The sequence below is a fragment of the Notolepis coatsorum genome (genome assembly GCF_963971535.1).
Source record: "Notolepis coatsorum genome assembly, chromosome: 7".
In the NCBI taxonomy this organism is placed as follows: Eukaryota; Metazoa; Chordata; class Actinopteri; order Aulopiformes; family Paralepididae; genus Notolepis; species Notolepis coatsorum.
In genome coordinates this window covers 16,628,816-16,655,227 of record NC_140171.1, presented here as the reverse complement: position 1 = coordinate 16,655,227, position 26,412 = coordinate 16,628,816, and the positions used below count along the sequence as shown (strand labels likewise).

At 43.7% G+C, this 26,412-nt stretch overlaps 2 protein-coding genes across 3 annotated transcripts in view; one reads left to right on the top strand and one right to left on the bottom strand.

Annotated features, from left to right (window-relative positions):
- The first annotated feature begins 1,514 nt into the window (after window positions 1-1,514).
- LOC311231341 (uncharacterized protein) lies at window positions 1,515-7,977 on the top strand. The gene is made up of 4 exons (XM_084317897.1): window positions 1,515-1,641; window positions 2,895-2,954; window positions 6,399-6,556; window positions 7,097-7,977. The coding sequence occupies exons 1-4, from the start codon at window positions 1,548-1,550 to the stop codon at window positions 7,175-7,177; spliced, it is 393 nt and encodes a 130-aa protein (XP_084174023.1). The 5' UTR covers window positions 1,515-1,547; the 3' UTR covers window positions 7,178-7,977.
- Window positions 7,978-17,882: 9,905 nt separating this feature from the next.
- LOC311232439 (spastin-like) overlaps window positions 17,883-26,412 on the bottom strand; it is a 30,650-nt gene continuing 22,120 nt past the window's right edge. For both annotated transcript variants that reach the window (XM_084319236.1, XM_084319237.1), the window contains 7 exons: window positions 25,156-25,247; window positions 24,977-25,056; window positions 24,830-24,872; window positions 23,952-24,031; window positions 21,438-21,508; window positions 20,283-20,323; window positions 17,883-18,879 (listed from right to left, as the gene is read on the bottom strand). In XM_084319236.1, the coding sequence (XP_084175362.1) occupies window positions 18,754-18,879; window positions 20,283-20,323; window positions 21,438-21,508; window positions 23,952-24,031; window positions 24,830-24,872; window positions 24,977-25,056; window positions 25,156-25,247 (533 nt within the window). In that variant the 3' untranslated portion in view covers window positions 17,883-18,753. The remainder of the gene's footprint in view (window positions 18,880-20,282; window positions 20,324-21,437; window positions 21,509-23,951; window positions 24,032-24,829; window positions 24,873-24,976; window positions 25,057-25,155; window positions 25,248-26,412) is intronic.

Sequence of the window (26,412 nt, the reverse complement as noted above, 5' to 3'; positions counted from 1 at the left end):
TAGGGAATCTTATAGGTCGTTTTCCAATTAAGAGAGCATTGTTATTGAATAAGGGAGTATGATTGTGCCATTTTTGTGGGTTAGGATTTTTTTTTTTTGTGATTCACGCCATATCCGGATCGCATGAGTAATTATGGGGCCAAATTTCCGTTCACAGTGCTTGATTGGTAGTTTAGTGTATGCTATGTCCTTCAGTCTATGTGGGGCTACTATGTTTTCTTCTATTTTTCTCCAGGATGCTAATGCTTGGGAGTCAAACCATGTTGTCAATGGACTTAATGAGTACGCCTTAAAATATAGGAACAAATCTGGAAATGCCATGCCACCATCTGCTTTATTTCTCTGTGCGGTGGATCTTTTTATACGTGGTGGTTTGTTATTCCAAATAAATTTGTATGTGGAGGAGTGTAATCTTTTCCAGTAACCCTCTGGAGGGGGTAACGGTAGCATTGAACAGAAGAAGTTGATTTTAGGTAGTACATCCATCTTAACTATTGATATCCGTGCTTGTACTGTGTTTTTAAGTTTTGCCCATCTATCAAGGTCGTCTTTGATTTTGTTTTGGATTTTTGTGTAGTTGTGCTTCACCGTTTGTCCTATGGTAGGGAATATTTCCACTCCCAAGCATCTGAAATGTTTTACCATCGGTATCTGTCCTGGGAGGGTTGTATCTTTTTTTGCAGGGGTGTTAAGTGGAAGGAAAGCCGACTTTGGCCAATTTATCTTAAATCCCGATAAATAACCAAAGTCCTCAATCAACTTGAGCAGATTCTATGCTATTCATTCTACTCTGCCATCTCGCCATTCATAGACTCAGGCAGACCCCCAGGGGCCGGCCGAGGAGCCCAGCACCCTCCAGCTGGAGCTGCTGGCCCTCATGGGCTCCTACCGGGACCTCTACTACCCGGAGAGCTCCCTCGTCGGCCAGGGGCCCCGCGTCCGCAGCGCCTACTGCCTCCACGTCCTGAACCACGTGCTGAAGGCCAACAGCCGCGTCCTGGCCCACACCGCCTGGCTGAAAGAGCAGCAGGCCACGCGCAAGGTGGGCGCCGGAGGAGAGCCACAGGACGAGCCCAGGGACCAGGGTCGATCATCAGGTCCATTGACAAGTCATCACTTGGTCAACAGCATGTAGTTTAATATGTATTGACTTTGTGAATAAAGCAGGCAGAAAATACCAAGGTTTCTAATAATTTCATCATCCATCTGTACACGTAGTGTATGAAGGAGAAACAAAATCAGTAGAGGGGCGGGGCTAGGGGGAGGCTACTTGGGCTCAAGCCCCGGATCTATTCTGAAAAGCCCCGAATCAGATAATGCTTTACCTAAAAAAATTCAAATTATTTGACGTGTTGTGAGTAACGTGCAGTACCGAAGTCCAACAGAGAGGCAGCAGCGGCTGGAAAGCAGCCTGCATACTGCATAGCCTACCCTGCCCTGAAGAAGAAGTTTCCGCCGGAAATTTACAAGAGAAAAAGAAGAAGAAGAAGAAGTAGAAGAAGAGTTTATTCAACTCGAGGCGCGATTTGGAAAACCTGCCTAACGTGATGGATATTAGAACGTTTTGGTTATCAAAGCAGGCGCCACGAACTGCTGCAGACAACAACATCACCACCAGTGATGAAACGGATGATGTTTCAGGTTTGTGAATCTTATATTTGAAACTGAAAGGAAGGTGACTGCCGTTACTCTACTAGTTTGCTGCTGCTAATGTTAGCTTAGCTTAGCTATGCTATCCATAACAGTGTGTGTGTGTGTGTGGATTGGGGGGGGGGGGGGGGGGGGGGTTATATTGATGTAATGTGTCTATAATTTTGCTTCTTGGAGAATGCCACATGCAAGAGGGTGTTTAGGCAATTGTCCTTGAATGAATGAATGAATGAGAACTTTATTTAACAGATTGCAGAATGGGTACAGTACAGTACAGTATGGCTCAATACACACAATTGTTAAGGGGATGCAGACCAGAGAAAGACTTTCGTCTTGTTTACATCAGGGTCCCCCATTTTCAATTCATATTCCTTCACATTTCTTTGTGGATTATATTGTATTATATACACTTGTTTTTATATGTGTAAATAAAGAAAATACAATTGTAAAGTGAATAACAGGCTGATGGTGTTTGAAAAAGAGTGATAGCTTGTAAACATGGATTCTAAGTAACCACACTAATTGATTGATTGAAAAGTTTATTAACAGATTGCAGAATGGGTACAGTACAGTACAGCTCAATACATACAATTGTTAAGGGGATGCAGACCAGAGAAAGACTTTCGTCTTGTTGACATCAGGGTCCCCCATTTTCAATTCATCATAACATGACATACATGACATACAGTATGTATGTATTGTAGCGACCTGGGGATTTGGGTCGGTTGAGCTGTCACTCAACACGTTGAGCTGTCACACAACGTCTATATTTGACGCGCCAGCCGCGGGTTGACAGAGTCCAGAGTGCACGGGCTGACCTGGGAAGGTATAAGAGGGTGGGGCACCCAGCGTGCACTCTCTCGGGGCAATGGGACATGGTACCAATGAGTCTGATACTGCAACCTGTGTGAATAAATAAGTCAACTGAGAAATACATCTGCCTCGAGTCGAGAGTCGTCGATAACGTTGGAAACCTTGAACGTTACAGTATGTAATGTATACAGAACATGGCTCAAAATCTATCCTAACTAAGATGTAATGTTAACTAAGTTACTGTAAGTTAAATGGTGATATAGGCAAAATGGTGAGCACAGTCTGCCCTGATATATATATAATATATACATACACACACACACACATGACTAGCCTCAGCCCATCAATTATGTCGTTTTATACAAATATAAATTATGGTGAATGACGTGTCACGTGTGTGTGTGTGTTTACTGTCTTATTTTGTAATACAGGTCCGCTGCTTATAACCAATACAGATGCATCAGCCTGTCCACCAACAAAAGATGTTTCAGGTTTGTGAATCTACAGGTGTCATTTTCTTTTATATTTGAGAGTAGGCTATGGTTCTAGACCAGCTCTATATGAAAAGTGTCATGAGATAACCTTTGTTGTGAATTTGAGCTATATAAATACATTTTATTTTCACACTGATGAGTCGGCTACATGTAGGGAAGAGCAGCAAGGGGCAGCAGGATTGTTTGCTGATTTAGGCACAAAAGAACATGGCCCTAAGCAGGTGTGCCTCCCCCAGTACCCCTTCAGCCATTTCGGTTTGCAGCAGAGAGCGTTTAATAATAAGAGCTGGTTCGAGCAATTTAAATGGCTGGAGTACTCAGTATCCACAAACTCTGCATTTTGCTTTCCATGTCAGCAGTTTGGAAGGCAGAATATTCGCACCAATAAAGATGCTCTCCTCAGTACCTCCTGGATTTTCCAACTGGAAAAGGGCTTTGGATTCCTTCCGTGAGCATGAAAAAACTAGGGATGCACGATATTGATTTTGACACCGATACCGATAACTTTATGCTCCTCAAGCCGATAACCGATACCGATAACCGATATTTATTGTATTATGATATTCTTTTTTAAATGTATATATATATATAATTTTTTTTGATCAAACATTTTTTTTTAGTATTTATAAGCTCCGACGTCATCGGTACTCGAGAAATTATGGAGTTTTTTTTTTTAGGAATTTAAACGTCGCAAACTAATCTTGTTGGCCGTTTGTCTCTGCCTGCGAGAGCAGGCTTTGCTGTGCTCTCTCCTCTCTTCTCCTCCCACACACACACACTCACTCACACACACACGGGTGCTGCCGAGTACAGACAGCTCTGCTCTCATCATGGGCCTGGCGGACAGAATGAAACGTTCAAAAGTCTGGGTCTATTTTACTAAAGTCGATGCTGACAACGCTCGTTGCCACAAGTGCAACAAGACATTTGCCAGTAATGTATAAGCGCTGGTACTTGTCAATGTGGCTGGCGGGGAACTAACGTTATTAGCCTGAGCTCCGAGTAGAGTAATGGCTGACAATCCGGAGGTAAATAAACGAACGAGAGCTTCTGATTGGTGGTAAGAAGAAGAGGTGGGTGCAAGCGGTGGGACGTAATTGGCAGATCGACTGTCTGCCTCCGAATGTAACGTGACTACGTCACAGCCAAGAAAGGGAGCGCTGGATTTGTGAAAAACTCCCTGTTCCTAAACCACACGCTATCAGTTTTACCACAGTACTGGCAAAACGGGAGGAGGCTATAATTAAAAACAAGCGCCCTTCATCCAAATCCACCCACACCGGATTTCTTTTAACCAAAAAATTTATTATATATTATCGGAGCTATCAATAACGTTATTGGGTTTATCGTGATGACGTCATAATTGCTGATATCGGCCCGATAATTATCGTGCATCCCTAGAAAAAAATTGACCTCCACTAGTCAAGCATGACATGTTGGCAGAGCTTTAAAAGCACAGGAACTCATGGCGATGTGGTAGAGCAGCTACATACTGCAAGCGCAGAAGAGATATCAGAGAGGCGCCAATACCTTCAGCGCATTGTGGGTGTAACCACATTTTTAGGGAAGCAAGGCAACAACTTCAACCAGATGCTGACTTGTATTTGTTAAGTTATTTAAGTTTTGTATTTGAGTGAGTTAAGTTATTAGTTTTAGTTTGCTTCATTAAAGGGTGTTAGTTTAAGTGTTTACCTTTGTCCGCTTTAAGGTGGTGGTTACGTTAAAGGTTGTGGTGTCAAAGCAAAAAAAAATCACCTTTTGTGGGCTAAGCCCCGGATCTCCTACAATCCTAAATCCGCCCAATAACATAGCCCCCCATTCATTATATGGGTGTAGATCAGTAGCAAATAGTTCCTACATGAAACTGCTCACAAGGTCTGGTTTATCCTGCGTAACTGGGTCATGATGTCCAGAATGACATTGCTTTTGAGTCTTCCTAAACCGTTCCTTGATGCCACAAACCCCGTTCAGCTCCCTTGTATCGAGTGACAAGCTCTACAGACATCTTCAAAACTAAGCAAATCACACAAACAATCTGGATGGATAGATAACTCTGGTAAGAGGGAACATTTGGTAAACTGCCCCTTTAACCGCTTCCACCCGACGGTACCGGTCCCAAAATGACATCACGTCCAGTGTTTCCCACAGGATTTTCAGAGACTATGGGGGGTGAACCTCCGAGCCTCTAGGGGGGTCCGGGGGCATGCCCCCCTGGATTTTTTTTTTGTACATTTTAAAGTTAAATGCATCAATCTGGTGCACTTTGAGAGCAAAATAAAGAGGCTAGATCTATGATTAACTTTGTGCTCAAAACACAAAATCAACTAGAGTTTCCCAATTCTCTCCTCGAAGCACCCCAGCCGCTTGTCCAGGTGCTGTTCCTCGGTGCGGGTCGTGCGTCGTGCTCACCCGTGTATAGAGTCGGGGGTCTGTAGCGCAGCTCCGCGGGAGTATAGCCTGGGCTGTACCGGACCTCCTGGTCCGGTAGAGTACTGTGCTGTCGTCGGGCGTGGTTCTCCTCCTCTTCCTCTTCGTCTTCAGTTAGGTCATCCAGTGCTTGTAGTCTCTGGTTTAGCCTCTCCACAGGATATGCTGCTCCTTCCCGGTTGCTAGGTCTCGCTTGGACCGGTGGGGGGAGGTGGTCTGTGGGGGGTATAGACCTCGTCTGTTGGTCAAGTTCAGGGTTGTTTACTCGGCTAGGGGATGCCGCCCTGGAGGTGTGTCTAGACGAGTTCCTGGAGCCTCTGGCGGAGGGAGAGGGTGTTGTCCGTCTGATCAGCTGTTCTATCAGTTGCGCTTGCTGTCTGTCGCGCTCTGCGTCTGGATTTTCAGAGACTATGGGGGGTGAACCTCCGAGCCTCTAGGGGGGTCCGGGGGCATGCCCCCCTGGATTTTTTTTTTGTACATTTTAAAGTTAAATGCATCAATCTGGTGCACTTTGAGAGCAAAATAAAGAGGCTAGATCTATGATTAACTTTGTGCTCAAAACACAAAATCAACTAGAGTTTCCCAATTCTCTCCTCGAAGCACCCCAGCCGTTCAATGTATTTGTTAAATTCCACCACCAGCACACCTGATTCAACTTAACTAGCCCTTTATTAGTTTAATCAAGGTGTGCTGGTGGTGGAATTTAACAAATACATGGAACGGCTGGGGTGTGTCGAGGAGAGGTTTGGGAACCACTGGACTAGAGCATACATTTGAGCCATCAAAGAAATGAAGCAAAAGTGGTTACCTGTGTTGAACTGGTTTATTTTTTAGAAATGAAAAAAATATAGTGGATTACTATTACGACTACTACCACTGCCAATACTACTGATGCATCCCTATTGGCAAACTTTTTTTGTTCATTATACAACTGTGGCGGGAGCCGCGGGACTAATTAGACTGTTTTACAAAAGTATATATATATTTTTTTATAGTTCTCTCTCTCTCTCTCAGGAGTGAAGACAGAGTCTCCAGTCTTTCCATGTCCTGAGTGTCAGTACTGCTTCACCTGTGAGATCTTCCTCCACAAGCACATAAAGATTATTCATAATGATCTGTACTTCCAGCTGTTGAGAAGTGGACAGATCCTGTCTGCCCCGCCCCCCCGCAAGGTAATTAAATGAAAGGTCATTAGTCAAATAGTATCTGCAATTAATTTAAAGTGTTTGTTTCATCCTGTTTGGAGCACCGGGTATGTGGGGTTTACAACATAGGACAATACAATACAACCATGACTAGTTTACCAGTATAACATCATTTTCAACTTACTTGACAATATCTGAAATATTCTGATCATAATCACCGGCAGTTATCTGGTCCAGGTCCATCATCTGTGGCTTTGTTTCTCTACATGGAACACTCAGCTGGCTACTTTTACTATGCGTGTCCACTAGTCTCTTTAGAGCTATTTCTTTCCTGTTGTTTTAAGATGTTACCCACTCTACCCCTAGTGGTGACCAGGAGACCCAGGAGACATAGTCTTCTGCTCCGAGCAGTCTGACTCCTCCTTGTTTTCTGCTCCTAGCAGTCTGACTCCTCCTTGTTTTCGGCTCCTAGCTGTCTGACCCCTCCTTGTTTTCTGTTCCTAGCAGTCTGACCCCTCCTTGTTTTCGGCTCCTATTACTCTGACCCCTCCTTGTTTTCTGTTCCAGCTGACCCACACTGGAGAGAACCAGTGTGAAGAGTGTGGGAGGTTTGGGAGGGCCTTCAGTAGGTTAGATGGCCCGGCCTGAAGGACCACCAGCGGACCCACACTGGAGAGAACCAGTGTGAAGAGTGTGGGAGGTTTGGGAGGGCCTTCAGTAGGTTAGATGGCCCGGCCTGAAGGACCACCAGCTGACCCACACTGGAGAGAACCAGTGTGAAGAGTGTGGGAGGTTTGGGAGGGGCTTCAGTAGGTTAGATGGCCTGGCCTGAAGGACCACCAGCGGACCCACAGGAGAGAAGCCCTACCACTGTGAAGAGTGTGGGAGGCCTGGGAGGGGCTTCAGTAGGTTAGATGGCCTGGCCTGAAGGACCACCAGCGGACCCACACTGGAGAGAACCACTGTGAAGAGTGTGGGAGGCCTGGGAGGGGCTTCAGTAGGTTAGATGGCCTGGCCTGAAGGACCACCAGCGGACCCACACAGGAGAGAAGCCCCACCACTGTCAAGTGTGGGAGGAGTTTCAGCCGTTCTAACCATCTGAAGACACACAAGTGTGAAGGTGAGCTCTGAGCTCTAGGTTCAGTCAGACATGAACACATGATAGTTAGTTAGCAGCTGATATCTGCATCTTTTTATGTAATCTCTTTGTTTGTCTGTATTTAACTCCCTCTGTCTGTGTTTGTCTGTCATTATTATATGTTCTAATAAGTTCCAAGTTCAAATTAGATTATTATAGTTAATTATTTAAAAAAAAGTTCTAATTAGATTGTAATAGGTTTCTGCTGTTTTATTATTATTTTACTGTATATATTTAATATGAACTTGTTTTCTGTTTTTTCTTGTTTATGCATCAGTTTTACTTAACCATTCTTTGTTTAAAATGTATTTATTTTCTCTTTAATGTGTTGAATGTTCATTTTTGTATTAAACTATTTTTGAATCAGTTCCGTTTATCTTTATCTTGATAAAATCACGTTCATTGTGTGTAGTCACAATGAAATACTGGTTCCAACTGGGTGCTTGTTGTAGGATGTAGCTTACACCTGGGAAAACATGGTCCAACTTGGTTGGTATTTCTCTTGTTATTAAATAACAATTCTTCACAACATGTGATCATTCGAGTGAATATCATGTAGTAGTTTTCAGAGGAAACGGCCTAGGGGAAACCCAGGCACAACATGGAAATGTAACTCCTCTTCCCAGCTCCCAAGAACCACCAGCAACAAGGGAAAGTTTAGAAGGTTTATTTTGATGTAGCATCAGGGTGGGTTAACGGCTAAATAATAAGCTAAAGCAACCTAATAACTACACAAACAAAAGAAACCGAACAATGAATTCACCTAAACTCCTAACTAAAAAAATAAAAGGGTTGACCTGTTATTGAATAAATCTAATTACAAACATGCTGACTGACTGGTTGGAAGTGGAGTGGAGAGCCCACAGGAGCCAGGGGAAGCCAGCTCTGGAAACCTCCACAGGAGCAGTCATTCATTCCTGAACTTCCCCAAGGGGATCAATAAAGTAATATCTTAACCAGCTCACCTGCTCCATCACACAGCCCCCACAACGCTCACCAGTGGAGAGAGATACAGGCAGACACAGGGTAAGTAAGTAAGGCTTTATTTGTATAGCACCCTTCCCAGCACGAATGCACAGAGTGCTTCACAAGTTTAAAAAGAAAAAAGGTGATTCATATAAAACATGAATGAATAAACTTTATTTAACAGATTGCAGAATGGGTACAATACAGTACGGCTCAATACACAATTGTTAAGGGGATGCAGACCAGAGAAAGACTTTCGTCTTGTTTACATCAGGGTCCCCCATTTTCAATTCAAAGTGACATTTATGGCATAGGGACATTGTGACATATACAGTACTGTTATCCATAGATCCTAACAGAATATATACATATGATGGGGAGGAGACTGTACATTAGGAGGGGGTGGGTGGGAGAAAATATATACATACGGTGGGGAGGAGACTGCTTCACAAGTTCACAAGGCCTGGGGGAGCTCATTCCAGAGCATTGGGGTCACTGCTTCAAACGCTTGGTCCCCCTTAGTCTTTAGCCGGGCTCAGCACCAGTTTTCTTTTTTTTATCCACTTTTTCTCCCATTTTCTATATTTTTCTCCCATCCCAATTTCGTATCATCCAATTCAACCCTCCCCTGTCACGAACGCTGTTTCTTGCCTCCCACAAGCCGGCTGCAATGTGGACTAAGTCATACATAGCACAAGTCCCCTCCGGTACTTGAGGTAACAGCAGTCGCATCTTTTCACCTGCGCAGCTCGATCTCTCAGTGGCGACGAGTAACGCGTGGGAGGCTCACGCTGCCTCCGACACTTCCTGATTCTACTGCGCAGGCGCACCAACCGACCTGTAGGAGTCGCTGTCCACAACGCCCGATCCCCGCCCATCAGTTTCCCACCCCCTAATACGGCCAATGTGTATTAGTACGGACGACCAGCTAAACTGAAAGCAAATGTGGAGCGCTGGGCTCGAACTGACGAGCCCAGCGTCTCCAGATTTCGTGGCGAGCGCCTTGCCCACTACGCCACGTAGCCGCCCTTTCCCCATAACAGGGTTAACAGACGCATAGGTACGGTAGTTAGGAGTGAATTCACTTCTTAGTGCAGCGGCCTGTGTCGTCGGACGCGGGAGCCCCCTGTTCGACTCCCCCTCGGGACATTCTCATTTAACATCAAACACAACGCAGACCCAGTATGATCCGTCACACCTAGCAGCAGCATTTTGGACCAGTTGTAGCCGGTCCACTGAGGCTTTGCTAAGGCACGTCAATAAAGAATTGCAATAGTCCAGCCTAGATGAAATAAAAGCATGAATAACCATTTCTAGCTCTGCATGCGATACAATTGCCACTGAGGTGGAAAAAACATGTGCGGGTCAGGGATTTTGCGTGCTTCTCGAGTAGCATGGACTGGTCAAATGTTAGGCCAAGACTTTTTAATATTTGCGTGAACATTTCCCTTGAGCGGTCCCAAAAGATTTGTTACCCGAGAGGCCATCTCTTCCACAGCTATAATTAAAATGTCTGTCTATGCCGCAGGAGGAAGCTACTGGACGTCCAGCCCTCAGACAGACAGACACTCCTGCAGGAGGCCAATCCAGGATGCAGGGAGGATTAAAGCAGACACACATACACAAGACATTGTTCATACAACCTTGGGGTCATAACAGCAAGACCCCTACTTTTACTGTATTACATTATCATCTGATTTACTGTTAGTGTAACCCTACTGTATTACATTATCATTTGATTATAATCTTTACTATGTTAGTGTAACCCTACTGTATTACATTATCATCTAATTATAATCTTTACTATATGTTAGTGTAACCCTACTGTATTACATTATCATCCGATTATAATCTTTACTATGATAGTGAAACCCTACTGTATTAGATTATCTGATTATAATCTTTACTATGTTAGTGTAGCCCTACTGTATTACATTATCGGATTATAATATTTACTATGCTAGTGTGACTTTACTGTATTACATTATCATCTGATTATAATATTTATTATGGTAACACTGGTATTAAATGAAAATATTTGTCCTACCAGACTAGGGGATCAAACCAGCAACCTTCTGGTCAGAAGTCCACTTATCTAACCTGTAGGCCATCGCTGCCCTCTCCTGGGTGCACTAGTTTCATTATGTAATGCTGTGAGCACGTTTTGACATACTATGGATGTGCTTGTGCCTCTTTGTAACAAGTCAACATGCTGTGAAAAGGTTCTATTGTAATATGTTTCACATATAAGTATCTCTATTGTTAGTTTGAAGTAGGTCTGCTATGAAAGAGGAAGAGAGGGATTTTACATTTACTGTAGTGTAGTCATTTAGCTGACACTTTAATCCAAAGCGATTTACAAATTCTGTAAACAGGTCAGCAGGAAGGGTACAAACAGTGTTGAACCTGGGTGCTAGTCTTGAGTGCATAGTAGTATATACATATTAACATAGTATATAGGCAAGGACGATTATTTAGTAGCAAAGTGCATAATAATAAAAGACAGTACGAACATTAGTTATTTTATTTTATTATTATTCAGATATTGATTGAAGAAGTGCGTTTTTAGTTGACTAAATGGAAGATTGTCGGGTTTCGGCTGTCCTGACTGGTGGGAAGTTCGTTCCACCATTGTGGAGCGAGGACTGAGAATAGCCTGCTTCTCTTTGATGACCCCCTCTTGAGGGCGTGTAGTTAGAGACCATTGACCAGAGGTAGGAGGGAGCCGTTCCCCTCGCTGCACCATGCATATACTGCTCCTTAGTCCGGAGGTCTAACCTCAAGCTCAGGGGGGGCCGTGCCTTTGCTATATCGCAGCCACTGAACTGTGGAACAGCATCCCCACCTCCATTAGGCTCGCCCCCTCGATAGATGCCTTCAAATCGAGGCTCAAAACCCACTTCTACCTACTAGCCTTTCCCGTTCACTGACTGATGCCCTGTTTTCCTATGTGTTTGCCTGTGTGCCCTCCCATAAAACGGAGTGTGATTCTTGTCAATATGTATCTATGTGTACCTACCCTCTGTACAGCACTTTGGTTGACACGCGTCATGTGAAATGTGCTATATAAATAAATCTGATTGATTGATTGATTGATGCAGGTCAAGGACCTTGAAGCGGATTTGTGCGACAATGGGAAGCCAGCGCAGCTCTCTAAGATCTTGAGTAATACTGAACCACCAACAATCTAGATGCTGCATGTTTCCGTTTACTGATAATGAGTCCCGCTGTTAAAGAACTGGTAGGAGAGAGGGAAGAAAATAGATAATGGATGGATGGGGTTGTAAGGCAATAGTTCTATATATAGAGAGAGGCATCATTCAAGGGTACTACGACTATGCTTGCACCTCATGGTACCAAAGCACCTCAAAGGCGCTTCGAAATACTTCCTAAAGGTCAGTGAATACCACGACCACAACACCAGAGGGAGCTCCACAAATCATGTTAAACCCAGATTCGGCTCAAACAAGGGACTAAACGGAGGGCGGTCAGGTGGCGAAGCGGAGATTACGCTCGTCACCAATGCAAGAGGCTGCGGTCTCGACTCCCGGAGTCAACATTGCTTGAGGCTTGGGCTGATCGTCATACTAACTCGTTTGGATGGGTTAGGGGGAGGGCAAGTCATGGGTGGCAAACTGGCGTTGTGGACAGCGACGCCTACAGGTCAGGTCTGGGCGCTTGCTCAGCGGAGGCAGGAATTGATGAAGGCAGCGTGACCTCCCACGCGTTACACTCCACCAATGAGAGTGCTCGCTGCCAGGTGAAAAAATAGTCACTGGCTGTCGCCGCACGTGTCGGAGGAAGCGTGCGGATGACTTCAGGATTCCCTTGTACTGACCAGTGGGAGAACATGCGCACAACAACCAGGTAGGGGAGGGGGGGAATTGGCACAACGACTAAAATTGGGATGGGGAGAAAACAGAGAAAAATCGAAGAGGATAAAAAAAAGAAAAAAAAAAGGGACTAAACACGTTTTGCAATTATGCCACATCAATGTGGAACGCCCTACCCACAGCTGTAAAGGAATGTGAATCACTACCCACTTTCAAAACCACTCTCAAAGAGCACCTATGGGAGACTACAATTAGAAACTGGCCCCTGTAAATGTCCAAACCCAACCCCCTCCAATGTAGTTTCCCCTTTCTTTCCCTGGTCTGCATCATCCCCTTAACAATTGTGTGTATTGAGCTGTACTGTATTGTACCCATTCTGCAATCTGTTAATAACATTTTCAATCAATCAATCAAACAGTTTCACCAGAGGCAAAACTAAAACATGAGACATAACAGTTTCAGAGGCTAAACTAAAACGTCAGACATAACAGTTTCACCAGAGGCTAAACTAAAACGTCAGACATAACAGTTTCAGAGGCTAAACTAAAATGTCAGACATAACAGTTTCAGAGGCTAAACTAAAACATCAGACATAACAGTTTCAGAGGCTAAACTAAAACGTCAGACATAACAGTTTCAGAGGCAAAACGAATGTTGACGTGACACAGTGTAGGCCAGTATAAAAAAGAAAAATCGAATCTATCATTCTAAATGGAGGAACTGCCAATCGGACGAGGAACCGGGCAAGAGGGAAGCATCCACGATGACTGTAACATCCCAGACACACCAGCCGCTCACGAAGGCGGGCGACCAGCGCTTCACTTTCGCTCCCATGTTAACGGACGTAGCTGTGCCCACCGGCCGGGCGCGCGACTCGCGGGCTGGAAGCAATAGTTTACACTTTGGTTGGATTCAGAGGCGTGCGCCAGCGCATTTTCACAGAAATACACTCAATATCTGCATTATTACCACACATATAGATGTTGTTCAACCAGCTAATGTGTCTATCTTTCCCAATACAAATAAACCATGTTACTATACTTTTTCAGGAGTACAGTCACACTGATCATCATTCTAAAATGAATTCTAACATTCTAATTAATTATATAATAACTGGTTATACGTGCAAAATGGACAATAGAACACTGGAACTGGAAATCTTAAAAAAATCTTCAAACAGGGACTGACTTTGCAATGTAAATGTGCCTTCCTCCGTGCACTTTTGCCCGCCTATTCTTTAATTGGAGCCAAAGAGTGCTGCAGAGTGCTTCCGCGTTTTCCCTGATTGGCTGCGACACGCCCCGGCAGCCGCAGAGCGGAGCGGCAGAGCTTGCGGCATTATGTAGCCGTAATCCCCGATGTTTTTCCATCGACGCTTAGCTCAACTGGTACGCCGCCGTGCTGTGGAGCCTGCGGTGCGGTTGGTCATAAGTTCGAATCACTTCAATTTCTTTTTCTTTCTTTTTTACGTTTATCATCTCTCGCTATAAACGTGCATTCTTCCGCTGGTTAAGTTTAGGCATTCTTTCGGAGTTGGTTAAGGTTAGGGAGGGTTAAGGTTAGGCATTATTTCGGAGTTGGTTAAGGTTAGGGTTAAGTTAAGGTTAGGCATTATTTCAGAGTTGGTTAAGGTTAAGTTAAGGTTAGGGAGGGTTAAGGTTAGGCATTATTTCGGAGTTGGTTAGGGTTTGTCACAGAGAATGCCTTTCTGTCTTTCTTGACATGGAGGATGCAGCCTATTTCCGCACTGCCGCTCTCTCGCGCTGCCGCGGTCACATGGGCGTCATGGCCAATCAGAGAAACGCGACGCACTCTTCGGCTGTGATAAATATAGACGCCTTTTGCCCGCTCTGAAGTCGGACTATGTGCATGCATGCACGCGTGGCTGGCTGTGTGTGCGCTGTAAGGCTACGTTCACACTGCAGGCAAGAGTGGCGCGAAATCAGATTTTCTTTTCATACGAGACTTGGATAAAAAAGAATTTAACAACACAAATCACATGGAATCTGATCTTTTGAATTCTGATTTGGGCCACTTTCATAATGGACATTAAATCACCATAAACAATGTCCATCAGTGTCCTCCATGATGATATCCGTCTTCGTTATTGTTAACCCTTTCACTGCCACACTACAGGTTAACCCTTTACGGTTACTGTCGGTAGTGTGATAGTCCCATTTCTCGTCCCATTTCTCCATTTCTGCCTTGCACTATATAGTATTGTATATTAGTACACTGCACAGTATTGTATATTGTATGGTAACTACGTCTATTCTGCATCGAACATTGTACATATGTCTAAACTGAACACTGTGACCTCATTTTTTTTTACTTCTAATTTTACTATGTTATTTTATTTCATACTTATCTTGTCTTGCACAGTCTCTGGAGCGCAACAGTAAGAAGCATTTTGTATAAAAGTATTCTGTACTTCTGTATGACAACTATTAAAGAAACTTGAAAACTTGTAAAGGGTTAACCTTCTGTAGTGTGGTAGTGAAAGGGTTGACCATTTTGTCATGTGGCAGTGAAAGGGTTAACCTTCTGTATTGTCACAGTGAAAGGGTTAACCATTTGGTAGTGTGGCAGTGAAAGGGTTCATTTGCGCAAGCGGGTCAAGTTCAGGAGCGTGACCAGTTCACACTGGAATCTGATATTGGCCACATAAAAAAAAACATAATAATAATGTTAACAGCCAAACAAATAAAATCGGTTTCTGAGTAATAAATCAGAATTGAGCACTAGAGCTTGCAGTGTTAGGCACGGTTCCCTACGACCATAGATATAGATGACTCACCCGCGCTGCTGGTCAACGGAGACCGACGCGCCATCTAGTGTCTATATATACAGGTGCAGCTCAATAAATTAGAATATCGTGGAAAAGTCCATTTAGCATTGATGCAGTAATTTGTGCAAAAGGAGCCCCAACTAAGTACTGAGTGAACATTACATTTTCAGTAGGCCGACATTTCTATATAAAAAATATATATATTTCGATTGGTCTTATGTAATATACAAATGTTCTGAGATACTGAATTTGGGGTTTTCATGAGCTGACAAAGCTGTAAGCCATAATTATCTAAATTAAAACAAATAAAAGACATGAAATATTTCACTTTGTGTCTAATGAATATATAATCTATGAGAGTTTTGCTTTTTGAATTTAATTACTGAAATAAATGAACTTTTCCACAATATTCTAATTCATTGAGCTGCACCTGTAAATCTATGCCTACGACTGTACAACTGTGGCCTCTCTCCAGGAGGTCACATCGGCACAATGGCCCTACCTGAGCAGTAGAACACGAGAGGGAGCTTGTTATAGTAAAGTAAAGACCCCCATGAAATCAAAATAGATGTTTAAGTTCTCCTCTTGCATTGGTGGTCACGTACGCACCAGTGTCTGTCCCAACGATGCGGGAAAGGTTCTTTTGCAAGTATTCTTAATGGTATTTTAGAGTTTGTCATTTCCTTGGAATACGTCGATGAGTCATCCTGCACACAACTTTGGCATCAAAATAAATGCTTTTCTAGAATGACATTTACAGCACATTGTAACTAAGCAGCACTCAGCCTTGTTAACCCTTTCACTACCACACTACAGAAGGTTAACCCTTTACTATCACACTACAGACGGTTGTAGTGTGGTAGTGAAAGGGTTAACCTTCTGTAGTGTGCCAGTGAAAGGGTTAACCAGTTGTCGTGTGGCAGTGAAAGGGTTAACCATTTGGTAGTGCGGTAGTGAAAGGGTTAACGAAACCAATGTTCAACGTTAGCTTGGTAACGTTACCAACGTTGTGTAACATTGCTAGGTAATTGGCTACTGTAAACATCAATCAATATCCGCAACAAGTCCCTCCCTAGCTTCCCGTTTTTACAGGAAACACGTGGAATCAAATTGCATTCTGCTAGTCGTTTCATGGGGACTTTAAACATCCGAGCTGTGGTCACGTCGTAGATCATCTCAGCCGCCATGTTATCCATTATAAACACACAACCTTGAGAGTTCTATTGCTTTTATACAACAGTAATATCTGATTTCATGTTGTGGAAAAAACACTGAGATATGGAGGTTTTGACAAGAGTTATTTTGGCTCTGTATGCTGTTGCTAAGCAACTCCTCGCCGTGACGCTGAGGCAAATAACACACGGCCCTCTGCCAATCAGATATGATGTACATGTGCTATATGGCCCCGAATAGGTTTCTGTAACAGATGAAAGTCTTGAGGATGGAACTGTGGAAGATAGTCAGTTCAATTGCAGGAAAAAAACATTTGTATTTAATCTTTAAAAAATTATTTTTACAAAAAGATTGGTGAAAAAGTCACCCCAACTGACCTTTACACAATAGAATGGGATATTTCGTATTGGTCATGTACAGGTTTACCCGGCCCAGCGCCCGGGGACAGGAGGACGTACCAGGCATGCATGTCCGTTACGGTGTGGGAGGAGGAAACCCACGCAGACACGGGAGGAGAAAGTGCAAGCTCCACACAGAAAGGCCTCCCGCCCGGGTGTTCAAACTAGTGCACTGCATCCCTGCCCGAGCCCGACGGGGCCCTACCCGACCCGACGGGTTCCGGCTGGGTAGGGCTTTGTTTTTAAATAAATAATTCTGGCTCGGCCGGGCCGGGTAGCGGCCTTTTTTTAAAAAATATTATTGTGCTCGCGCCTCGCGCTGCTTTCACTTTCTTTTTTGCGTAACGTAGTGCTGTCATCAAATCAGAGAGTGAGAGCCTTGTGTCTGAGGAGTCAAGATGGACAAGCTAACAGATAAAATAGTAAAGGGAAAGGGAGAGCTTTTCAAAGTTCCCAATGCATCTGGGAAAGCTGCATTTTTGGAAACATTTGGATGTAATTACCGCAGGGAGAACTCGAGGAGAGTAGAACAGGGATGAAGGACATCAACGGTGGATGATGAACAAATGAACAGCGCACCGAAGTGGTTCATTGGTTGTTTGACGTTGGAATATAGCCAGTTGGCGAACGTTTAAACACTTTTTTTTCTTCTAATACTACTAGTTATTTTGAAATACTGAAGTCTTATCTATAGTACAGGTCCAACATGTATAACAATCCCATGGAAAATGAGTGTTTTTACAATGGCTCATTCATTTGGACGGCGAGTGAGAAATTCTCCAAACAACTTCTTCGTCTTCTTCTCTCCCTTTACCGTATGGAACAGAATAAACGGTGATGCAAGGGGGCGACAGATAAAATCCTGCCCAGGGCGCGTGAATATTTTAGGCAACCAACTTGTGTTTAGCGTTTCTCTGATTGGCCAATACGCCCATGTGACCACGGCAGCGCGAGAGAGCGGCAGCGCGGAAATAGGCTGTCTATTGCCATTCTCTAAGTCAAACTCTAACCTTAACCAGCTCCTTAACAGCGCCTAAACTTAACCCTTCTAACCTTAACCAACTCCGAAACAATGCTTAAAGTTATGCCTAAACTTAACGGCGAAAGAATGCGAATGCACGTTAAAAAAAAAAAAAAAAAAAAAATTGAAGGGAATCGAACTAGCCAGCAACGAGCCGTAGGATCCACAGCCATACAGCTTTGCCAATTGAGCTATTTCTGGATACTGAATAAGGGGCGGTTACTGGCATATAATGAGCTCCGCTCTGCCGCTACGCTCCGCGGCACTGCTGCTGCCGCGTCGCCGCGGGGGCGTGGCTAGACGCAAGTTGGGCGTGGTTAGACACAAGTTGGTTGCCTTTAATATTTAGGCGCCCAGCGTAGCCAATTGGTCTGAGCCAGCCCTGATAACAGGCTATATAATGCTTCTTAGTTTTCAGCGTGATATGCGTTATTTAGGTAGACCTATTGGACATTTTCGTCTTTGTTTATTTATTAAGTTAATATATAAACAGTGTTTCGAATATTTAAAACAAAAAACAAACATTTATATTTGGCTATATAATATAATGGTTCGTTAGTTTTCAGCGCGATATGCGCCTATCTGTTATTTAGGTAGACCTATTGGACATTTTCGTTTTCGTTTATTTATTAAGTTCATATAAAACCGTGTTTGGAATATTTAAAACAAATACAAATAAAAAAAATATTTGAAAATACTTTTTTTTTGGGGGGGGGTTTAACTCGGGCTATGGCTTCAAATGCTGCATTACAGTCGGGCTTATTGTCGGGCAGGGCCTGAACGTCATGGGCTCGGGCTGGGCACGGGCTTCATTTCAAGGCCCTTGCAGACCACTAGTTCGAACCCACGACCTCCTTGCTGCGAGGCAACGGTGCCGACGGCTGCGCCACCATGGTGTTACCGTGCGTCATACGGCCGTCGTGTCGCCATAGTCCCTGTTCCAGCGCATGTACAAGTCTAGTGTCTGAGGACCGACGCTGCGCTTGATCTTCTTCAGCGAATCCACGAAGTCCGAGAAGTGAATGTTCCGCACCTGCAAGCAGAAAGTAACATTGACCTACAGCTAGAGACGGTGTATAAAACTCTCGTCTTCTAATGAAGAGCATGGTTATTATACTAGTCTTCTGATGAAGACTGTGGTTATAAAACTCTCGTCTTCTAATGAAGAGCCTGGTTAAAACTCTCGTCTTCTGATGAAGAGCATGGCTATAAAACACTAGTCTTCTGATGAAGACCGTGGTTATACAACTCTGATGCTCTTCATCAGAAGAGGTTGTATATAACCCACACAGACCGGGATGTTCGGTCACCCTACATACAGTATGACTCACAAGTCAAAGCGATAGGGGTGTGGTGTCGTTAGTGCCCTACTTGCCGCCCTGGCAGGCTGTTACCAGTAGGGGGCAGTGACCCGACTTCTCTTCAGACAGACTTTGGTACAATCTTTCAGACAAAGAACCACATAAGTCTGTTTTAAAATCTTCAGATGAACATTTAGCCAATTATGCACTAAACAACTAAAGCTGGTAAGTTGGCGTGTTGGGTACAGTTCAGAACTTAGACGTTGATTATGGGCAATGGATCACATTCCCAAGTGAATTGGATTGACTTATACATTTACATTTAGACATGTAACTGACGCTTTTATCCAAGTTGTGTACAACAGGTCAGCAGGAGGGGTCCGCCTCTGGCCGCTCAGCGTCAGTGGTTCATCTAGCAGTGCTGAACTCGAGTGCTACACTCTGAGTGCAGAGTTGTATAGACATATTAGCATAGTAGGTAGTAATATAGACATGTCACCCCACTTCTTAGGGACCTGCACTGGCTCCCCATTGCCGCACGAATCCGCTTCAAGGCCCTCGACCTGGCATATCGTGCGGCAAAGGGAACGGCTCCCGCCTACCTCCGGTCAATGGTCTCTAACTACACACCCTCAAGACCCCTACGCTCTGCATCTTCTGGCCGCCTCAGACCCAGTCCTATCAAAGAGAAGTCGCCTATTCTCGATCCTTGCCCCACAATGGTGGAACGAATTTCCCACCAGTTAGGACAGCCAAAACCCGTCCAAACTTTCGCCGTCGACTAAAGACACTTCAATAAATATCTGAATTTTTTTTTTGATTAAAAACGAACCCTAACTAACCTTACTGTCATGCACTTGTCCTAATAAACTAACCTACACTGTAGCACTCAACACTTTGATGAACATTGTTACTCAGCTGATAGAGTTGTGCCCTTCTGCTGACTTGTCGTACAGAACTTGTAAGTCGCTTTGGATAAAGGCGTCAGCTAAATGACAAAATGTAAATGTAGACATAATAGTATAGACAAGATGTCCAAAGAAATGTCAGAATGGAGGTATATGGTTCTTGGTCTCAAACATTCAAACAGCATAATATTCCAGTGTAAATACTGTGAAATGTCCCATCAACTTACCTCCTTGGCAGCCATGTTCCTCACTTGCTCCGGACGCAGTTCTGTCAATGCACGAATGTGAGGTTAACAACCGTGGATATACACAGACCCTGATACCCGCAGAGGAGTGATGTGGGCCTGGGCTACAGCTAGCGTTTACTTTTTATTCCTTTGTTTGCTTGTTTGTTTTTGCTATAATATTGTTTATTCGTTTGCGTTTTGTTTTCGTGTTCAATGTTGTTGTCTCTTTGTGTCGTGTGTCCAGGGATCGGGATGAGTGGTCTGGTGAGTAGTCTGGTGAGTAGTCTGGTGAGTAGTGTGGTGTGAGTAGTCTGGTGTGAGTAGTCTGGTGAGTAGTGTGGTGTGAGTAGTCTGGTGTGAGTAGTCTGGTGTGAGTAGTCTGGTGTGAGTAGTCTGGTGTGAGTAGTCTGGTGAGTAGTCTGGTGTGAGTAGTCTGGTGTGAGTAGTCTGGTGTGAGTAGTCTGGTGTGAGTAGTCTGGTGTGAGTAGTCTGGTGAGTAGTCTGGTGTGAGTAGTCTGGTGTGAGTAGTCTGGTGTGAGTAGTCTGGTGAGTAGTCTGATGTGAGTAGTCTGGTGTGAGTAGTCTGGTGTGAGTAGTCTGGTGAGTAGTCTGGTGTGAGTAGTCTGGTGAGTAGTCTGGTGAGTAGTCTGGTGTGAGTAGTCTGGTGTGAGTAGTCTGGTGTGAGTAGTCTGGTGAGAGTGGTCTGGTGAGTAGTCTGATGAGTAGTGTGGTGAGTAGTCTGGTGTGAGTAGTCTGGTGAGTAGTCTGGTGTGAGTAGTCTGGTGAGTAGTCTGATGAGTAGTGTGGTGAGTAGTCTGGTGAGTAGTCTGGTGAGTAGTCTGGTGAGTAGTCTGATGAGTAGTGTGGTGAGTAGTCTGGTGAGTAGTCTGGTGTGAGTAGTCTGGTGAGTAGTCTGGTGAGTAGTCTGATGAGTAGTCTGGTGAGTAGTCTGGTGTGAGTAGTCTGGTGAGTAGTCTGGTGTGAGTGGTCTGGTGAGTAGTCTGGTGAGTGGTCTGGTGTGAGTGGTCTGGTGAGTAGTCTGGTGAGTAGTCTGGTGAGTGGTCTGGTGAGTAGTCTGGTGTGAGTGGTCTGGTGTGAGTGGTCTGGTGAGTAGTCTGGTGAGTAGTCTGGTGAGTGGTCTGGTGTTTTACTTGCCTCTGATGGGGCCTAGAGAGGCGTCCTTGGCCAGCGAGGTCAGATCACTGCCTGAGTATCCTTCAGTCATTCTGAAGACAAACCACAGATTTGAACAATTAGAAAGCAATGACGAGGAATCACTAATGATTCATTGTGGGACTGACGACGCACTCCGAAAAACGCTTTCTTCAAAAACAAGACTTTACCTAAGTTGTATACATTTTAGTTTCATGGCCACGTCATCATTATTAATAATAAACCAGGTTCAGGTCTTTTTTCTTTTTTTTTTAACTAAAAGATTAATTATAGAATAAAGTCTTTGTGAGCTTCAAGTGCAGGGGCGACAGTGGCTCGGTAGGTAGAGCAGTCGTCTGGTTATTCTGAGGTTCCCGGTTCGATTCCCGCTCCTCCCGGGCAGCGTGTCGAAGTGTCCTTGAGCAAGACACTTAACCCCTAACGGCTCCTTGCATGGTTGCCTCCGCCGTCGGTGTGCGAATGTGTGAGTGAATGGGTGAGTGAATGTGTGAGTGAATGGGTAAAATGTGAGGAACAAATTGTAAAGCGCTTTGGATAAAAGCGCTATATAAATGCAGCCATTTACCATTAAAGTGCAAAATTGCCTTAAAAAGAAAAAAATTGGGAAGTACAGAGAACATTTCATGAGGGACTCAGTGCATGTGTGTTAAAACAAATCTGCATGACAAATAAAGACTTCTTCTTCCCTTTTTTTTTTTTTTTTTTTTTAAACTTACATTTTTATTTCTTCTTCCCTTTTCTGAAAGCATTTGAATAGTCAATAAAGAGGTCACTTCCAGCATGTAGCTAGAGGTCAGAGGTCACTTCCAGCATGTATCTAGAGGTCACTTCCAGCATGTATCTAGAGGTCAGAGGTCACTTCCAGCATGTATCTAGAGGTCACTTCCAGCATGTAGCTAGAGGTCAGAGGTCACTTCCAGCATGTAGCTAGAGGTCAGAGGTCACTTCCAGCATGTAGCTAGAGGTCAGAGGTCACTTCCAGCATGTAGCTAGAGGTCAGACGTCACTTCCAGCATGTAGCTAGAGGTCACTTCCAGCATGTAGCTAGAGGTCAGAGGTCACTTCCAGCATGTAGCTAGAGGTCAGATGTCACTTCCAGCATGTAGCAGGTTAAAAATTACATCTTCAAGTCTGCAGTTCACAGATGTGAGGTCCTTTTTTAATATTTGTTTTGTAGATACAGTAGTCTTTTATTTCCGTGCCATGCACACAAAATTAACATGAACACAGACCACCTGGCCAGCTGACATGAACACAGACCACCTGGCCAGCTGACATGAACACAGACCACCTGGCCAGCTGACATGAACACAGACCACCTGGCCAGCTGACATGAACACAGACCACCTGGCCAGCTGACATGAACACAGACCACCTGGCCAGCTGACATGAACACAGACCACCTGGCCAGCTGACATGAACACAGACCACCTGGCCAGCTGACATGAACACAGACCACCTGGCCAGTAGGGCTGTCCCCGAAGCCTGTTTTTGGGAACCCTTGTTTAAAAATAAAAAATAAAAACATTTCAAAGAAAAGTTTTTATTTTATTTTTTTTTATAAATATCCTCAAACTAAATGCCCAATTTGAATAAAGTGATTAATCTGATTAGATTAGTATTTTTATTAAATCAACTTTCTTTAATAAATATAACTCATATAACAGTTTTAATTAGGGATGTCCGATATCATCGGCCGATATTAGCATAAAAATGTGATATCGGAAAATATCGGTTTAAAAAAAATTCGAATATTTTTTTACATTTATTTAACCTTTATTTACCCAGGCAAGCAAGTAAGAACAAATTATTTTATTTATTGTCAAAGTATGCATAATGTTGTGTTAATTACACGACAAGAGATATGTAATGTTAATTACCTGAAATTATTCAGTTTTTTGGCGGGGGAAACTGCATATATCGGTATCGGAAATTAAGAGTTGGACAATATCGGTATACCGGTATCGGTAAAAAAGCCAATATCGAACATCCCTAGTTTTAATACTATAATATTAGTGTAGCCTAATCTTTATCTGCAACTGTGAAGAAAACCCCCAATGGTTCAAACAGAAATTAAATTCAATTAAATTAAAAATTAAAATGTTGATTTAGAATTCGAATGCCAACGTGACGAAACGAAGGTCCGAACGTTTGGGCTCAGCCCTGCTGGCCAGCTGACAGGAACACAGACTATACCTGGCCAGCTGACAGGAACACAGACTCTACCTGGCCAGCTGACAGGAACACAGACTATACCTGGCCAGCTGACAGGAACACAGACTCTACCTGGCCAGCTGACAGGAACACAGACTATACCTGGCCAGCTGACAGGAACACAGACTCTACCTGGCCAGCTGACAGGAACACAGACTATACCTGGCCAGCTGACAGGAACACAGACTCTACCTGGCCAGCTGACAGGAACACAGACTATACCTGGCCAGCTGACAGGAACACAGACTCTACCTGGCCAGCTGACAGGAACACAGACTATACCTGGCCAGCTGACGCAGCTCCTTCTGACTGAGAGGGCTCCCATGCTTCCCAAGCAGGTTCTGCAGCAGCTTAAAGCGAGTCTGAAACAAAAGTAGATGAAGATTAAATACAGTTGATATTAAATACACTCGATATTAAATACACCCGATATTAAATACAGTTGATATTAAATACACCCGATATTAAATACACCTGATATTAAATACACCTGGTATTAAATACAGTTGATATTAAATACACCTGGTATTAAATACAGTTGATATTAAATACACCTGGTATTAAATACAGTTGATATTAAATATACCTGATATTAAATACATGTTATATTAAATACACTCAATATTAAATACACGTTATATTAAATACACTTTATATTAAATACACGTTATATTAAATACACGTTATATTAAATACACTTTATATTAAATACACCTGATATTAAATACACCTGATATTAAATACACCTGGTATTAAATATATTACAAAGCTGTCAAAACTCCTCCTTCCAACAGAGCCAGATAATCTGTGAGTGAGTGAGTGAATATATGAATGAGTGAGTGAGTAATATGAGTGATCTGTGAGTGAGTGAATATATGAATGGGTGAGTGAGTATATGAGTGATCTGTGAGTATGAGTGAGTGAATATATGAATGAGTGAGTGAATATGAGTGAATCTGAGTGAGTGAGTGAATATATGAATGAGTGAGTGACTATGAGTGAATCTGAGTGAGTGAGTGAATGAATGAATATATGAGTGGATATATGAGTGAATCTGAGTGAGTGAGTGAGGTGCTTCACATCACAGTAAAAATGACAACGCAAGTCCTAACTACAAGACAACAATGAAAACAGATCCTCCGTGTCGAGGCTCCGCCTACCTCCTCCGTGGGTAGAGCCACATACACACGCTTGGCAAACCGCCTGCAAGAGAGGAAACACGTTTGAATGCACACGCCACGCTGCCGTCGGTCTTATACTGCCCTCTAGTGTCCGTGATTTGAAACAACAGCGAAGCAAAACCTAACCGGAGAACAGCTTCGTCCAGCTCCTGGGGTCTGTTTGTGGCCCCCATCACCAGCACCCTGTCGTCGCTCCCCGACTGCACCTAAACACGCAGGGATTGTAGATATTAATGTGCACATATTACACATGGCAAGGGGCAGAATATAAATACAAATGCACACACACACACACACACACTTACCCCGTCAAATTCTATTAAGAACTCAGTCTTCAGCCGCCTGCTGGCGTCGTGCTCCCCCTCTCTCCTCTCACAGAGCAGGCTGTCTATCTCATCTGTGTGGGACAGGTCATGATTGATTGAAAATTGTATTAACAGATTACAGATTAGCGTCACATCTACTGTATGGCTGCTTGTTTCTTTTTCCTCATTATATACTGTTAATATGTTAATCTTCCATGTTTTCGCTATAGTGTCTGCCTTATGTCTCTGATCCTGTTTTGTAGTTTATTTTCTAGACCATGTTTACATGTATTTCGTTCATATTGTTTATAGACAATGGGAGTGGATCTTTGTACAAGCGCTTTGGGCTTCGTTCCCTCCCATTTTTTATTTTTTAAATAATGTGCTAAATAAATAAACTAAACTAAACTAATTGGGTACAATACAGTACGGCTCAATACACACAATTGTTAAGGGGATGCAGTTTATCAGGGTCCCCCATTTTCAATTCATAATGACATTTATGACATGCATACAAATATACAGTACTGTTTAACAGAGATCCTAACAGAAAATATATACATTCAAGGGGGAGGAAACTGTACATTAGGAGGGTTGTGTTGGTTGGGTGGGTGGGGTAGGTTTGGACATTTACAGGGGCCAGTTTCGAATTGCAGCCTCCCGTAGGTGCTCTTTGAGGGCGGTTTTGAAGGTGGGTAGTGATTCACATTCCTTTACAGCTTTGGGTAGGGCGTTCCACATTGTTGTGGCATAATTGCAAAACATGTTTAGTCCCTTGTTTTAGCTGAATCTGGGTTTAACATGATTTGTGGAGCTCCCTCTGGTGTTGTGGTCGTGGAATTCACTGACCTTTGGGAAGTATTTCGACATGTACATGGGTACCTTAGTGGTGTAGTGTAGACCAGGCCCCAAGTTGCTGTACTCTGTCGTCTACTCTAAGCCATCCTAGGTTGTCAAAGTGGCCATGGGTGAGGTGGGTTCTAGGAGTAAGGTCAAGCAGTAGTCTGACCAGTTTGTTTTGTGATGTTTGTAGTCTTGTTTTTAGTGCCTTTGCGGTGCTTTGGTACCATGAGGTGCAAGCATAGTCATAGTACCCTCGAATGAGTGCTCCTGCCAGAGTCTTCAGGGTATTCTTGTTTACCAGAGAGGAGATCCGGTACAAGAATCTTGTTCGTTGGTTGACTTTTTTGATTACATTGGTTGCCATTTTGTCACAGGAAAGATTTGCCTCTAGGATGGAACCCAGGTACTCTGGTT